The sequence below is a fragment of the Ipomoea triloba genome, chromosome 11, assembly GCF_003576645.1.
Source record: "Ipomoea triloba cultivar NCNSP0323 chromosome 11, ASM357664v1".
Lineage (NCBI taxonomy): Eukaryota > Viridiplantae > Streptophyta > Magnoliopsida > Solanales > Convolvulaceae > Ipomoea > Ipomoea triloba.
The window spans coordinates 314,072-331,007 of record NC_044926.1 but is presented as its reverse complement, the minus strand read 5'-3'; the positions used below and the strand labels follow the sequence as shown (position 1 = coordinate 331,007).

At 41.7% G+C, this 16,936-nt stretch overlaps 3 protein-coding genes across 5 annotated transcripts in view; 1 reads left to right on the top strand and 2 right to left on the bottom strand.

Annotated features, from left to right (window-relative positions):
• The window catches only part of LOC115997490 (peroxisome biogenesis protein 16), a 5,414-nt gene extending 2,814 nt beyond the window's left edge, over nucleotides 1-2,600 (top strand). For 2 of the 3 annotated variants that reach the window (XM_031237053.1, XM_031237052.1), the window contains 7 exons: nucleotides 473-530; nucleotides 825-1,041; nucleotides 1,145-1,428; nucleotides 1,529-1,794; nucleotides 2,010-2,077; nucleotides 2,191-2,252; nucleotides 2,387-2,600. In XM_031237053.1, coding sequence (XP_031092913.1) covers nucleotides 473-530; nucleotides 825-1,041; nucleotides 1,145-1,428; nucleotides 1,529-1,794; nucleotides 2,010-2,077; nucleotides 2,191-2,252; nucleotides 2,387-2,448 — 1,017 coding nt within the window. In that variant the 3' untranslated portion in view covers nucleotides 2,449-2,600. Of the gene's footprint in view, nucleotides 1-472; nucleotides 547-824; nucleotides 1,042-1,144; nucleotides 1,429-1,528; nucleotides 1,795-2,009; nucleotides 2,078-2,190; nucleotides 2,253-2,386 lie in introns of all 3 variants that reach the window. The other variant, XM_031237054.1, reaches the window with a different exon arrangement.
• Nucleotides 2,601-2,686: 86 nt separating this feature from the next.
• LOC115996878 (phospholipase D gamma 1-like) lies at nucleotides 2,687-7,386 on the bottom strand. Its single transcript, XM_031236316.1, has 10 exons — nucleotides 5,486-7,386; nucleotides 5,269-5,385; nucleotides 4,977-5,171; nucleotides 4,653-4,901; nucleotides 4,503-4,571; nucleotides 4,284-4,431; nucleotides 4,033-4,181; nucleotides 3,714-3,890; nucleotides 3,331-3,528; nucleotides 2,687-3,247 (listed from the first exon to the last, which is right to left on the bottom strand). Exons 1-10 carry the CDS (start codon nucleotides 7,370-7,372, stop codon nucleotides 2,954-2,956), a joined length of 3,483 nt encoding a protein of 1,160 aa, XP_031092176.1. The 5' UTR covers nucleotides 7,373-7,386; the 3' UTR covers nucleotides 2,687-2,953.
• Nucleotides 7,387-7,978: 592 nt separating this feature from the next.
• LOC115997324 (subtilisin-like protease SBT1.1) lies at nucleotides 7,979-10,474 on the bottom strand. The gene has a single exon (XM_031236867.1). The coding sequence runs from the start codon at nucleotides 10,426-10,428 to the stop codon at nucleotides 8,137-8,139; it is 2,292 nt and encodes a 763-aa protein (XP_031092727.1). The 5' UTR covers nucleotides 10,429-10,474; the 3' UTR covers nucleotides 7,979-8,136.
• Between the last annotated feature and the right edge of the window lie 6,462 nt (nucleotides 10,475-16,936).

The window sequence follows — 16,936 nt, the reverse complement described above, 5'->3', positions numbered from 1 at the left end:
GGGGGGGGGGGGGGGGGGGGGGGGGCAGGGTGATAAAGCTAAACAGAATTAAATAATAACTTTGTACTAGGGCTGGAAGTATATATTGTAGCGGCTTAATTAGATGAAATTCTAGTACTGTGGAAATCATGAAATGGAATTCTTTTTCTCAACCTTTTCTCCATTCTTGGGGGACATTCAATTACTTCTTTTATTTGACATGTGATATTTTATTGATTAGTTACTACTTACTAGAAAGGATAAAGAAAAAATTGTTTTTCAAGTGGTCATGTTTTTAAGTGCAATGTGTTTGGAGTTGGCATAAGTACCTTGAAATATGCAATGCATCTTTCACAGGACTTGGCATGTTTTTGTTTTGTTCTTCTTGCTTCGACTTGTAACTAATATTGTATGGAGTAACATGTGATAACCAACTGGAGAGGTACTTAATACTCTGTATATGCTTGTTCATTGGGTGCAAATTTATTTTCAGGGATTGACATGGCTTCTTCCGGATGAGTTTGGATATTCAGAGATTGGGCCAGAAGCAGGTTTTGTGAAATTTTGGTAACATTAAGCTTCTTCTTGATGCTTAATTGCTTATAAATCTATGCTTAGAAAATATTCTTATCATTTTAATTAATAATACATTTCTTATCTCATATATTCCATAAAGTTGTAAAGTAATAATAGCATATTTGCTGTTTACACTTAACATGATTTAGAATTTTAAGAAACTAAGCTAATTCCTTATTAGCTTGACATTTACCGGACCTCTCTTTTTAAGTTTTTTTTTTTTGTCCACATCGCAATTACATTTTTTGCATTGTCATAAATTTTTGTAGTATCATCACTACTGGGAATGATGACTACCATAAATGAGCATATTATTGATACAACGCCAACCCGTATGCAAACACCACCTTCAGAGCCTTCTTTTCTCCCTTTGTCATTATGCCTAACATTGCTGAAGGACTTGGAGACCTTGGTTGAAGTTGCAGCTGAACAACTCTGTGGAGAAGAAAAAAAATGGAATTTCATTGCTATTACTGAGGCTGTCAAGTAAGGGGTTTAGTATTTTCATTCTGCCAAGTGCTACACTTTTTCATTTAGTGTTATGCAGTGTTGAATATGCGTCTAAAATAATTTGTTCTATGAATTTCAGGGTACTAGTTAGGTTGATTGTGTTTAGGAATAGTGGATATAAAATGCTTTTGCTTGGTGGGGAAACTGAAAATACTGAGAACAGTTCTGATGTTCCAAGGCCCGAAGAAAGGAATGGAAACCTACAAATGCATATTCCAAAGAATGTTCGTGGGCTGAACTCATATAATCTTGAAGGAAGGGCATTATCTGCCCTGAACAGTTTAGGTGAACATGCTAGGATGGTTTCTGAGCCTACATGGTTGCGTAGGGTTCAACACCAACAAACTATCATTGAACCTCCAAGTAATTCTTATTTGGTGCTCAGCTGAAGTAAAGTGGTTTGATTATATGTTTTACATATTAATTCACTTTTCTTTTCTTCTTATCCATATTGTCACTCCAGCCGTGGTGATGAAACCTAGTCTATCAACTTTCTTGTCTGAGAAAGGTTTTCCTGGAAGCTTATTTGTCACAGGGGAGGCCATGTTTGTACTAAGACCACTTATTTATGTACTATTGGTAAGGAAGTATGGGGCTCGATCATGGTTTCCTTGGGTCATTTCATTGGCTGTTGATGTCATTGGAAATGGCATTCTCTCTTGTATCAATCTGTGCCCACAGAGGAGTAAAAGGCCGCAGTTTCAACTTTCCAACTCTGAGAAGGACGAGGTTAGAATTGTTTTTCACTTTGAAATCTATTATATATACCTAGAAAAGATCAGGGCAACCTGTACCCTCCTGTGATGGCTTATTTTCCGTCCCCTTTTTTCCTGATTGCCTGTTTGTGGAAGTAACTGATATAAGCTACAAAGCATTGTTGTTGGAACTCAGGATTTTGTTTTAATGCTAAAAGGGTGTAGTTCCTGTGGTTTGGTTTGATGCAGTTAAAAAGGCGGAAATTATTGTGGGCACTTTACCTTATGAGAGATCCCTTTTTCAGCACATATACCCGGTAAAAAGTTCTCCCAAATCCCAATTATCAATTCTTTTCATATGTACAGCACTTGCTATTTTATTTTAGCTGGATTGAAGAACATTGTGCTTAATGCTTGTCGGTTATTTCAGGCGAAGACTTGAAAGCACTCAAAAGCTAGTAGAACCTATTCCCATCGTTGGATTTTTTACAGGTTTGTTTATTACAAATTACAATTAAGTAAAACTTCTTCAACTTTCTCTTGATCTCTCATTAACTACATGCCGAATATGGTTGATGTTGTAATTACCCTAACTTCTCCGTTGCTTACTTCGTCTTCATGTGCAGAAAAACTCGTTGAATTAATAATTGGATCCCAGACTCGCTACACCTATTTCTCTGGCGCCTAATATGGATACTGCAAAATGTGTAAACTCTCTGTTAAAAAACAAAATGTGGTGACATTCTATGTGCCCTTTTTGCAGTTAAGATTGGTTCAATTTTGTTGTATCCAATAGCTGCCTGAACTATAATAATCTTGCAATGCAATTTTTTTTTTTAATCTCTCGTCTGTTTTGACTGACCAACATGAAATTTGAACATAACATCATATGTTTTATCTAAACTGTTAACGAGACTACACATATATTGTATATATCCTTTTTTTTTGAAAGCCATTGTATATATCCTTAAATTACAGTTTACATTCTTATTGATGAGTGATGACTATCTGAATTCTGAAATGTACATTGATGGTGATTGGTGAAGAGTTATACAATTTGAACCAAATTCATTCTTCTCTGTACATTATCTGCGGAAATAAACTAAACTAAAACAAAACTGCATCCCCAACAACTGTCATCTTGTTTGTGTTTGTGAAGTTTTAGCAGAACATGAGAACAGAAACATGAAACATTAGATGGTGAGATTTTCTTGAATGGCAAGAAATGATCCAATTATGTTGCCTCCAACATCTGGGAAGATTGGACACCCAGAAAGAGGCTTCACCTTGCCCTTCCGGTCCACGTCGACCGGATACTTCAACAGGTGCCCTCTCATTTCTGTTACTTCATCAGCTGCAAATTGTTGCCAGTTGGCTTCTCCCAGTGACCTGACACGTCTCACGCATTCCAAAGACTCGGGCCTCTTGAAACAGTCCTCCACGACTCCCAGATGCTCGGCCCATAGCGACATTCTGTAGCCATAAATCTGAAGAGCGCAAATGTATTATAGAAGTTGATCAATCAATCAATGTTTGCAAGGGGGATTTGATGGTTTGTATGTATGTATACCTGTCCTTCGGGGTTTGATCGTTTTCTTGCCCAGGTGTAATTCGGTTGGTAAGCTCCCATCGCGATCTCTGTGTCTCTTGTTCCTTCCAAGGATCTCTGGTTGATGTTTGCAGATCCTATGATCACATTCTCATCGTCCACAATCATGCCTTTGGAATGCACATAAATCATGAACCTCCGGTTTTTCCGGCTGAGTGCCTGAAACCATAGCCATTCCATACAATGGAGTGTAGATGAAGTTAGTTGAATAGTAGGGCCCACATCATAAAGTGCGTTCAGTGGGCCCGTAGGACCTTCATGTATCATGCCTCTGAATAATTATTCAAAATAACATATTGAAAAGAGAAGAAATAATTTTGTAGGTAGTCAAGAGTTAGATATACCTGCGGACTATTAACGGGCCAATTAGTGTCATTGCTTGATGCATCACTCTCAGCCAGGGCCTCGCGGTTACCAAGACAATAAAAGTTCAAGTAATCTTGGGGTGAAAATGCATCTTCAAGTCCAACCTCCACTAAGGCCTTGTAAATAGTCTCATACATCATTTGCATTGTCTTATGCTGTGACATCATCAGATCATGAATCAAAGATTGCACTCAACTGAAGCAACTAATAACATGCTGTCTGAAGGAGCAATAAACAACATCTTTCAGATTTTGCCATACATCTCAAAACCCACACTTCAAGTTGCAACCTTTTTACCTGCCAGAACAGAATCCTCTGTGTAGCAGCACCAGTTGGATTCCCCTCGGGCCACATTGGGATGATAATGTACGCTGCAAACCTTTCGTATGCTCTTATCTTGTCAGCAATTTTCAGCGCGAGTTCCATTGGTATCAGGTTGTTGGCACCTGCCAGAATGCAGAATCTGAGGTTTCAATTGCCAAAGAATCGAGAAACTGCAGCACGGGCTATGTTAGATTCCGATGTTTGGTGAAAAAGATGTTTCTTACCAACATCTTTGTATTGACTCCAGTTGTACGAGGAACCAATGAAGTATTGGTTTTCGATGTAGATGTAATGCTGTGCAGAACGAATCGCCTTCACATATGCTGTGTGTATGCTCATGTCAATCAGGACATTCTTGCCACACACAAGGTTCTGTTAAACAAAGTCAGGATCAGAATCCATTAAAAGAAAGGATTTTTCTTATCTGTATTGCTCTCTCTGACCTTCATTGTGGCGCGTTTAGGGTCCTTAGGAAAGCCTTTAACCGAGTTTGAGTCCATAGAGCGGAAGATCTGCATCACAATGACAAAAAAAGATGCAAAAAACTGGTGCCCTAAACATTAAAAGCTGCACTTAAATATCTCAGAGCTTACCTGCACATGCCAGCCTTCGGGATCAGCTGCATTAATGCTTGGAACATCAGAAACGCCAAGAATTTCAGGCATTCTGTCCAGTCTGAGCAAGGCATCATCGTACGACATTTTCAGTTTTTTAATGCCGCGGGGCTTAGAAGACTTGAGCCAACGCTCCTCAAAATTGGTCAGAATGTCATAGGCTGCTGGACCAACGATTTTACAGTGCATGTCATGCCACGGTTCTCTTGGACAACCACTCACATTACCCTGGTGTGTCAATCAAATCAGCTAATTCAATTCTACAAATAGTCCTCGAGTTATATATTTTAGTCTCAAACTTACTGCAAATGTTGGATTATGATAGTCTGCTGCATGAACAGTCTGCAGAGTTCTAAATATTGGATGTCCAGGAGTGTCATATCTGCCATCACACATGTCAAGCCCTCCAACAAATGCAGTAATGGTTCTTCTATTATTGGCAGCTTCAGTATCCACAATCACAGTTTTCTGATGATGAGTATAAATTACTCCAACCTCCTGATATGATCATGTAGAAAGATATTACTATTTACTACACCGGTGAAGATTACAGATGTGGAAAATGACTAAAATAGATCACATATCTTGGAATTACCCTTTGTTTCATCCAACTGTGGCGTTTTCCTGCCACACGGGGACAGAGAAGAACATGAACAGAAGAGTGTTTAAAAAAGCGACGAGTTTCTTCATCATGGGTTGCCATGACTCCATCCTGCATATATATATATATATGCCAAATAAGCTATACACCTGAGGAAAGTTTACTAGAAAGACGAGACAAAATTAGATCCCAGTGAGTAAAAAATATTTACTGTTTTATATCCAAGAATCTTTCTTGAGGTGGGATCATCCCAAATAAGAAGCAAAACCCTCACTCCTTCTTGTGACTTCGATTTCAGCAGCTCTCCCAAAGTACAGCCTTCTGCAGAAGGATCATCTCTTACGAGTTTGACTTTATGCCACACTGACCATCCAGTGATATAGATCAACCTCCGGGCGTTTCGCAGTGCATTGAAGATATCTTGCCAGCACTTACCATGAACATACTGCATCCCACATTCGAGTTTCAGATTTGGGAGGCCTCCATCAGGGACATGTGCATCCTGGTAAAGGGTTACTGTTCCGCCCTTTCTGAGTGGAAAATATGTCCCGGGAACTCCAGTGTATTCGGGGCCTGCTCCGACTCCATAGTGGTAAATGCTTAGTTGCTCCATTGGAGTATACTGGATGGAGAGGCTCAAAACAGCTCCAGTCTTGCAGGGCTTCCCATTACTTGCAAGGATAGGAAAGAATCCCTCACATTTCCCCCCTCCATATATGTTTTCCACTGGAATTGCCACTGTGCCTATTAGCTGGGATCCAACCACATCATTGTCCTTCACGACGAAGAGCACTTCTGCAGCATAATGTGCAACAGGCAATTTAAAATGCTGCATCCATGTAGGGTTTTCGTCGTTGCTTATCACGTATGTTCGCCCTACTGTTGCACCTGCTAATGTGATTGTGACATAGGGATCACTTGTGATCTTCCTGTTCATGTGCCCTTCAATCTTGGTGCTCATGTTCCCTGGTAGTCTGTTAAACATGTCCCCTATGGTTTTATGGAACAAGTCCATGTTTGGGAGGTTTTTCGCCTCGTATACCCAAATATCCAAATTCCCATGGATGAGCAAGACTTTAGGGGGGGCTTTAGAGGGTGTGAATGGCATAAGCTGCATACCCTTATTGTATCCGGTTTCCACAAATGTGTTCGAGTAGGAAGGGCGATGAAGCGAGGTGGATTCAGCTCGCTTTATAGAAGACGACTCCAATCTTGAAAAAGATGAATTAGGATACGCGTATATGGTTCCCTGTGAAACATAATGGCCTGATACAGGCACAGGAGAGCGATTATCAGACAGGCGCAAATTTGTCATCTGATCATCCAATGATGGATTAGCAGAAGAGCTAGCAGAGGTGCTGTCTATGCCATGATCATAATTCGACGCAGAACTACAAGTAGACAGTGTACTATGTTGTCTCTGGAGGCTGGGAAACTCATTGCCTCTCCTTGGCTGGCCCTGCAATGCCTGCTGCTGAGGCACAGGCTGTTGGAAATGATGGGATGATGGACCATACTTGAAACTGCCCTGATTTTGAAGGGTAGGCTGAGGGGTTGATGAACCATACTTGAAACTGCCTTGTTGTTGAAGACTAGGCTGTGGGGTTGAAGAACCATACTTAAAACTGCCCTGATTTTGAAGGGTAGGCTGAGGGGTTGAAGAACCATACTTGAAACTTCCCTGATTTTGAAGGGTAGGCTGAGGGGTTGAAGAACCATACTTGAAACTTCCCTGATTTTGAAGGGTAGGCTGAGGGGAAGAACTCGGAGGAGGAATTGGCGGCCGATACATATAGTATGGATAAGGAACAACAGCATGGTGAGATTGTGGTGGTGGCGGTGGAGGATATCCATATTCCACAGCGGCCGGCTGGTATCCACTATTAGATGATGCTGGCGGAGTAGATGGAACTCTCGGTGGGTATGCATAGTGCGGAGTGGGGTAAGGGTGTGGATAATAATGGAATTGAGGATAAGGAAATGGAGGATAAGCCCCGGAGCCTGGAGGAGGAGGATATCCCTGATTTGCAGGTGGAACAGGAGGATATCCATAGGCATTCCCATATGGATATGGAGATTGTGAATTATATTTCTCCATCACTTTTGTCTATTTCCCCACAAAATTCATACTTTCTTATTCATCCTATCAAAATATGAAGAATATCAGAATTTTCTTTCAATATTTCCATAAAAGATTGCATTTTTATATCAGAAATTGAAACCCAACATGCAGAATTGCAGAAAATGCCATCTGGGATTCTTTAATCTTGAAATATACTGCAACTAAATCAATGTTTAGAGAAAATCCATTGCGATATCTGCGATTTACAAACCTGTTTCCTGAATGCTCCAAAAAGAGAAGGTTTGAAGAGGAGAGAAATGGAGGAGCTTCCAAAAACACTGCCCCACTGAATATACACAGACATTAATGTAAACTGTTTTTTGTACCTATGAATAGATTATTGTGTTTTCTGGGTTTCAGGGAGATTGAATGATGACAGAGAGGAGATTTAGATCCAAATATATAATATGAGTGATATAATGAAGGAGGAAGATCTGGCGGTTAAGGTTAGTTTGAGAGATTTGATTTGATTGGAGGTGATGGACATTAGGTGACCAGCATGTGCCTTTAATTCCTTAATTTCCCCGAAAATCTGATGATTCTTGAATCTTGGTACAACACCACTAGATTGAATACTGTCAAAGTGTCGGAGAATTAGGCAAACATCATTTGAACAATCTTTAATTAGGCATTATTATAACACTATCAGAACTACTTGAGCTAAAAAGCTGCCATCTTTTTTTAATTGAAAACACTAAAATTCCTTAAAAACTTTGGTGAAATATAATGATCAATGCATCCTAATCTTCTTGCCAAATGACTGCAATGGGACTTCTGACTGAAAAATTTCTGGACTTCCAAACCAGAGATCCAAATGAGTGGTCCCCACCTGATGCAATCTTTCCTCTTTGTGCCACAAAGCTGACAGTGTATCTCAGTTTCTGGCCCATCTTGTTAAATTTCAGGACTTTAGGCTTGACAATGACTGAAACCCCATCAGGTTCCATCACATGAACCGCGTAAACGCTTTTAGGAATCCCGACGTTCGTTGCTGTTCTTGTGAAAGTGTGGCTGGAATTTCTGCTGCTGCTGTCAAAAATCACAGCGAAAGAAGGGTAGTTGAGATCACCGGGGTGGTGGTGGCCTCGACAGGCGGATTTTTTCCGCAGAAGTAGAGAGATTTGGGTGGAGTTGTAGTTCAGGCTGCAGAGATAATTGAAGTAATCTTGAGTGGAAATGTCATAAATCAGGCCTGGATGAGCAGCCCTTTCAGGATCCACATGGCCAGAGCCAAAGGCAAAAGGGGTGGCTGAGATTAGGTTTCTGGAAACAGAATCTGTGATGGGAGATCTTCTGGTGTCTAGGGTGTAAGCAGTGGTCATGAGAGCCGATTTTATGGCGGCCGGAGACCAGTCTCGATGGACAGATTTCAGGAGGGCAGCCAGGCCACTAACATGAGGACAGGACATGGAAGTACCAGAAAGAATGTTGAAATCTACACTTCTGTTGTCAGATTCAAGCATTGTTGGGCCAATGTTTGGAGGCCAAGCTGCCAGGATGTTCACCCCGGGGGCGGTCACATCCGGCTTGATGATCTCGGGCGACACGGCGCTCGGCCCTCGAGACGAAAACACGGCCATGACCGGGGCACGGTTCCCATAAACCGTGCCCTGGAACTTGATTGAAGCGGTCGCACTTTTACTCGAATTAATGTACTTTTTGACAGCAATCCCTGAGGAATACCCTAAAGCTGTGGCTGGCAAGAAATGTGGATCAGCATAAACTTCTTCCCCTTCTGATTCTCTGTTTATCAAAATCATCCCAGCCCCCCCACCCCTTTTCACTTCACTCCCCTTCTCAGCCCTAGCACTATTTCCCCTCTCACAAACAACAATCCTCCCCTTAACAAGCCTGGAAAACAGTGAGCCCTGGCTGCAAAACTCTGCTCCTTTCCCCCCTGCATTTCTCCCATACACTAATCCCAATTTCTTCTTTACATCCTTCCCTGAGTACAACGATTCCCCGCGAAAAACCCGCCCGTCTCCAAGCTCAACCAAAGCTGGAAACCTCCTGTCCAGGGAGCTAGCAGCAACAGTCATAATCCAAGGGGCAGTATTACTAACACTTGAAATCAACGGCCCAGAATTCCCTGCTGAACTGCACACAAAAACACCTTTCTGGGTTGCTCCAAATGCAGCTATGGCGATGTTATCAGTGTAGAATGGTTTTGGCAAAAATCCTCCCAAGGAAAGGGATAAAATATCAACCCCATCTTTAACAGCTTGATCTACAGCTGCTAAAACATCAATGCTGGAACAGCCTAATGAATAACAGGCTTTATAAGCTGCAATTCTTGCAGTGTATTTCATCCCGCTGGCTATTCCTTTCGCTAACCCGAGAAAGCTTGCATCTTTCACCGAATCTCCGGCCACCGTGGAAGCCGTATGCGTTCCGTGGCCTTCTGAGTCGCGGGGGGACTTAAACTCCGATGTTTCATTGATTTTTCCGACAATGGATTCGTACCCTTTGTAGAATGTTCTTGCGCCGATCAGTTTTCTGTTGCAGTTTGCAGGGGAGAAGCCTTTTCCGGCCTCACACGTCCCTTTCCAGCGGGATGGCACCGGGGAAATTCCGGCGTCGCGGAAGCTGATGTGCTCCGGCCATATTCCGGTGTCGACGACGCCGACGATGACGTCAGAGGCTAAATTCTTGGCGCCCCAGAGGCCTTTTCCGGTTCTCAGGCCGAGAAACTGAGGGGAATGGGTGGTGTGGAGTGTCAGCATTTCGTCCGGCACGGCGGCGAGGAAGCCGGGGACGTGTTTCAGGGATTCGAGATTCTGTCTGGACAGTTTTGCGGCGAAACCGGACACGGCGGTTTCGTAAACGTAGAGCAACTGCGGCGGGGGGTTCTCGGAAGCTGAAGATTCAGTGACGGAATCAAGAACAGCCTCGTACCATGTAGTAGTTCCTGATGATTCTGGAATCTTGGTCGGGTCCATGTGAACCACGTACATGTCCTGCGGCGGCACTGAAGCCTCTGGAACTGCAGGCAGCGATAATGCCAGCAAAATCAAGAATGTCTTGAAGATCATTTTGGCTGCAATGAAAACAAAGATGTTGAACGCGGATGAGAGTAAGAAATGACTAGATGAGTTAAGTCATGCGTACCCCCTTCCTCTCCACCTTTTTATGGGACAAGAAAGTGGTAGGATGGCCGGCATAGGCAATTCAGTTGGAAAAAAAAAAAAGACTTGGGATCGAGTCTTATCAACAGTAGTATAGGAGCAATTTCTCAAGGTGAGGGTCGGGGCTCCTTGTGCGTAGTAAACAAATATGTAGCCTCTATGTTCAGCTTAGTTACCGTGATTTATTGGAACTCAAAGAGTCAATAGCCTACCATTAGGATTCGATTCTGTGACTTTCCCAGAGCCATAGAGATGCGAACTGAACACAGTGTGTGCTTGGCCAAACGATTAATTTGTTAATCATAAAGTTACAAGTTCTATTTTTAGTCATAATCACCTATTGATTTTTTTTATTTGAATTATAAATAATTAGGCTGATTTACTGGTCCTTTGCTAACTAGTGTCTAGTGGTAGGGTTTACGAGCTACTACATAGTGGCACTGTAGCAGGGTCACAGGTTTATCACATCTTGTGTAGCGTTAGACCAATCATATATCTTTTTGAGGGGTAGGAAATTTTTAATAGAGGCAGATCAGATCGAAGAAAGATTGAGTTTGCAGTTGGTGAGTTGGCATTTATTAGTGATCACACTAGGAATGAGTTAAATTTGTACGAAAGAGGTCTGGAATTTATTGGGTTTTTAATAAGCTGAAATTAATGTGTGACATGCATAACCTCGGAGCTACGGCAGGTCGGCGGCCACATTTTGGTGAGCACGGGGTACAAATGCTCGGGGTAAAGACTTGCCACTTGGATTTATCTACCCATTCCAATAACCTAGGATCTTTGACTAGCTACTGGGAAGTAGTATGCTTCTTCCCAAAAATGAATTAATGGCCAATTACCCAACTTAGAATTTGGAAAGACGACCAATATTGGGCATTAAATAAGGGGAGTAATTTAATTGGGGGAAAGAATTGAATTAAACAGGCTGCAGGAGACTGGTAGCTAGGGAGAGTGTGATAGGCCATGACTTAGCATATATAAAAATAAAGTTATTTATCTTATTTTATCTGGAAAAGAGTACGTGTCCCAACGGATGAAACATGATTCTCATACACTATATATTTTATGGTTGATATCAAATATTTCTTTTAAATTCAATGAACTTTATAATAATGAATTAAATTGTGTTCGAGCAAAAAAAACCTAGCTTCTTCTTCCATGGCAACGCCGCCGGGGGCCATCTCGGCCACCCTGGCCAAATCTTTTGCAGACATCCTCTCCTCAAATTCCCCTGATGCAGTCTCTTTCAAACCTCCTGAAAGATACAAAGGTGTACCAGCCGTCTCCTTTTCGAAAGCTGAGATTGATCTCTTTGCTCAAAGATACAAATTTGCTTTAGTTGGTAAATTCCCCCAAGGTCGCCCATCCATAACAACCTTCCGAAAAGCTTTTGAAGCTATTGGTTTTGGGGGAGTTTTCTCGATTGGCCTCATAGATCATAAACACCTTCTCCTTAACTTCGACCGAGAAGAAGACTTCCAAAGATGCTGGCTACGAAAATCCTGGATGCTTAATGGTTTCCTGATGAAAGTCTTCAAATGGTCGCCGGATTTCCGACCGGATGTGGAGTCTCCGATCGTCCCTGTCTGGATAGCTTTAGAAGGTCTCCCAGCTCATCTCCTAGATAAACGAGCTCTTTTCACTATAGCAAATCTGGTTGGTAAGCCTCTCAAAATCGATTCGTCAACACTAACTCACAATCGTCCCTCCGTAGCAAGAATCTGCGTGGAACTGGATGTTTCAAAAGAAAGACCAGATGTAGTCTGGATCAACAATGGTGAATATGGGGGATTTTACCAATCAATTACCTATGAGTTCATTCCAGATTACTGCTTTGATTGCAAAAAATTTGGTCACTTGTCAGCTATCTGCTTCCATAATAAACAGGATCAGATTCCTCAAAGCCAGTCATCCCAGCCTCTTGTTTCTCGCCAACCTCCCCCTGTTGTGGCTCCTCCAAAAAAGCTTTGGAAAAAAGTAATCCCTCCTATCAATCCTAAAGCTCCAGTGTTTGACATCACCAACCCCCCTCAATCTTCCTTGCAAGACCTCTCTGCTTCAGAAGATCCTCAAGCGAGTCTGGTTGAAACTCCTTTAAGCAACCCACCTATCTCCTCTCCCAAACACCTAGAATCCATCCCTCCTTTTAACCATGCCTTGGACCCGGTTCTTATTGATGATCATTGTCCTCAACTTTCCCGAAATTTCAATTTAGATAACTCTCAAGGCCATATGTCAGATGGTAAAACTTCCCAGGTCTCAAATACTTTTTCAAAAGCTTTGTTGGAGTCTTGGAAAAAAGATAGCAACCTTCTTTCAATGAAGCTTTCGAGACATTTCGACGATTTCGTCCCAGTTTCAGGGAAGAAAAGGCGTCCCAGAAAAGACTACTCAAACTCTACACCTTCGGTTACAACTCGGTTGGCCGCTGGGACCCTTACGAGAGTTTCTTTCTCTCATCGCTGGAAATGAAGCTCATGTTCTGGAATGTCAGGGGTCTTCTCTCTTCACGTCGTAGACTCCGGAGAATTGTGAGACGTGAAAATCTTTCTCTTCTTGCTGTTTCTGAACCTCTTATTTCACTTGATCAAGCAGATATCTTGGCTCGAAGTCTTAATTTTCACTCTTTTTTCTGTTCTACAAGATGCAAATTATGGCTTTTTTGGCTGGACTCTTTTCATCTTGATGTTATCACTGATTCTGATCAATTTATACATTGCCGATTATGTTATCTACCTTGGAACTTCTCTTTTGATTTTGTTGCAGTTTATGCTAAACACAGTAGAGGTGAAAGACAGTGCCTCTGGAACCAATTAAGCAGTATTCTCTCACTGCCTAACCCTGTTCTAATAGGGGGAGATTTCAATGTCATTGCAGAAATTGCAGAATACAAGGGCAATGCAACACCAGATTTGAATTCTATAGCAGACTTCTCATCCTTTATTTCATCCCACTCTCTTTTTGATCTACCCACACTTGGAGGTACATATACCTGGACGGGAGTGCGGTCTTCTGGTACCGTTTGGAAGAGACTAGATCGATTTCTTCTAAATGCAGATTTCAGAGATTTTTTCTCGGGTGTCACAGGAGTCCTTCTTAACAGAACTACATCAGATCACTCACCGATCATCTTCTCAGGCTGTAATGCCAACATGTCGGCACCTAAACAATTCAGATTTCAGAAGATGTGGACTACTCATAAGAACTTTCTCGACCTGGTACAAGCAAACTGGCAGGAACCTCATGAAGGATATGGTATGAGAGCCCTTGCTTTCAAACTTAAAAGACTTAAGTCGAAACTACGAGATTGGAATCGATCAACTTTTGGCAACATATTTGATAAGGTCAAGAAAGCGGAAGAAACAGTCTCTGAAGCTCAGTCTCGTTTCGATGATGAACCAAACGAGACAAACAGAGAAACTCTCAATCGTGAAAAAGCTCTCCTCCTACTTTCCTTAAAACAAGAGGAAATGTTTTGGAAACAGAAAGCTCGAATAAAATGGCTTAGTGAAGGTGATGCTAATACAGCTTTCTTTCATGCAACGGTGAAAGACCGAATCAGAAAGCAACGCATTTGTGGAGTTAGAAATTCTGAAGGACTCATCCTCACAGAACAACAAGAAATCCAAAATGAAGCAGTGAAATATTTTTCAGAATTATTTAAAGCAGAGGATTGCTCAAATATTCATGATCTTCTGGAATTTATCCCACCGCTCCTTTCTGAGAAGGAAAATCAAGCTCTAAGCTCAGTTGTCTCACCGGAAGAAATAAAAACAGCAGTTTGGGACTTGGACCCAGACAGCACTCCTGGACCAGATGGTTTCTCTGGAGCCTTCTTCCGTTGTTGCTGGGATATAATCAAACAAGATGTTCACATAGCGGTGCTTGATTTTTCTGCTGGAGTCCCAATCCCCCAAGCAATCGCAAGTGCACAAATTGTGCTCATCCCAAAAAAATCAAATCCTGAAACTTTTGCGGATTTTAGGCCAATATCACTATGCTCCTTTGTAAGCAAGATTTTCACTCGCATCATAGCAACCCGGATGCGCAACATCCTTCCAATTCTTATATCTCCAGAACAAGCTGGTTTTGTTAAAGGAAGGTCGATTCAAGACAACATTCTCCTGGCCATGGAACTCTTACAATCAATTGATAAAAGATGTCGTGGTTGTAATGTTGCAATCAAGCTTGATATGATGAAAGCATTTGACCGTGTAGCTTGGCCTTTCCTGAAAGCTCTACTTCTCAAATTTGGCTTCTCTACTTTTTTTGTCAACCTAATCATGCAAAACCTCACTGCCACGCGCTTCTCAGTTCTTGTCAACGGAGTGAGTAGCGGTTTCTTCCAACCATCAAGAGGAGTTAAACAAGGTGACCCCCTATCACCTTTGTTATTCATACTGACTTCAGAAGGACTCTCAAGAGCTTTAGTCAGGAAAGTTGGGACAGGTATGATTCAACCATACAAGAACCCCTCAGCTGCTTGCCCGATCATTACTCATCTTGCTTTTGCAGATGATATTCTTATTTTTGCAAGTGGAAGCCGAAAATCCTTGCAGAATATAAAGGCTACACTTCAAGAATATGAGCAAGCATCAGGACAGAAAATCAACTTTTCCAAAAGTTTCTTTGTTACTTCAAAATTTGCTTCCACAGCAAGAATCAACACAATCACTCGAGAGCTTGGTATGCATAGACACACTATTCCTTTCAAATATCTTGGAGTCAATTTGTTTAAAGGAAGAAATAAAAGCTTTTACTACCAACATATCCTAGATGGGATTGACAAAAGATTACTTGGCTGGCAGAGAAAACTTCTTTCTACAGGCGGAAGAATCATTTTGATCAAACACGTCCTATCAACAATCCCTTTGTACTCACTGGCTTCGATACAACTCCCTAAAGGAGTTATCCATTCTATTGAGCAAAGGATGGCAAACTTTTTCTGGGGTTCTAACCAAGGTCACAATAAAAGGCATTGGACTTCCTGGTCCAAACTTTGTTTTCCAGAAAAAGAGGGAGGCTTGGGTTTTAGATCTTTACCGGCTTTGCAATCCACTTTTGCTGCCAAACTTTGGTTTTCATACTGCAAAGGAGGCACCATATGGAGTGACTACATGAGAATCCTGCATCCAAACCCAAACAAACCTTCGAGTTACTCTGACTCAATAACTTGGCGACGAATGAAATCTGTGTCTTCTACAGTTGAGGATAACATCACTTTCTTAGAGGATGAGTTGATCTGGCAACCTTCTACCTTGGGATCTTTCACCTTCGACACAGCTTACAACCTCTTCCGTCCAAGTAAGTGTGTCACTTTGTCTTATTCAAATATTTGGTCAAATTTAATACCCAAAAAAATCTCAGTCTTCCTTTGGAGAATGCTTCATCGTCATCTTCCCTTTCCGGATTGTATTCAAAAATTTGGTTTTCACCAACCTTCAGTTTGCCCTTTCTGTTGGAATGAGAATGCTTCTCTTGAACATTGCATGCGGAGTTGTTCAAGCATTATAGAAATTTGGGTTTATTTTGCAAACCTCTTCAATGTCAATCTTGGTCTTGCCACCTCAGTTCGAACAACATGCCATGTCTGGTGGCTATCAGCAGAACCAGAAGACGGATGGAGTAATGTTTCAGCTACCATTCGAAAATTAATGCCTTGCTTTATTCTATGGAATGTATGGAAGAAGTACAACACTCTGATTTATGAAGGAGGGCGCTACTCGCAGGACCGTATTATTTGGGAGATTAAAAATGATTTCCTTGCCTTTTCGGTAACCCATCCCTTTTGTTCCTCAAAAGCCTCCGACCAAAGATTTATTGAAGCCGGTCTCGTGACTTCTTTCACTAACCCGAGACCAAAGAAGACCCTTTGGATTAAATGGCAACACCCTCCCATTGGACGCTTAAAGCTCAATTCTGATGCTTCCTTTTCAGCAATCTCTTGTGGAGGAGGTGCGATCCTACGAAACTCTGAAGGTTTTTTTATTGTTGCATTATCTTTTCCCCTTACAGCTTCCTGTGCACTAGAAGCGGAAGCTCTTGCTCTTGCCTTTGCTATGAGATGGTGTGATCTGGCAGCTCGTAAACCAACTCTCATTGAAGTGGACTCCTCAGTTCTTGTCCATCTCATTCTTAATCACGAAGCTCCAATCCCATGGAAGATTAGACAATCAATTTTCACCATTCGACAATTGCTCTCGTCATGGTCATCTTCAATTGCTCACTCATATAGAGAAACAAACAAGGTTGCAGATTCTTTAGCTTCTTTTGGTTGTAATCTCCTTTCTCCATCTGTTTTTTTCACCCCCATCTCTTTACCTCCTTCTGTTATCTCTTCTCTTTTGTATGACTGGAGGGGTCTTTTGACCCCTAGATTATCCTCCTAAAAAAAAAAAAAAAAAATTAA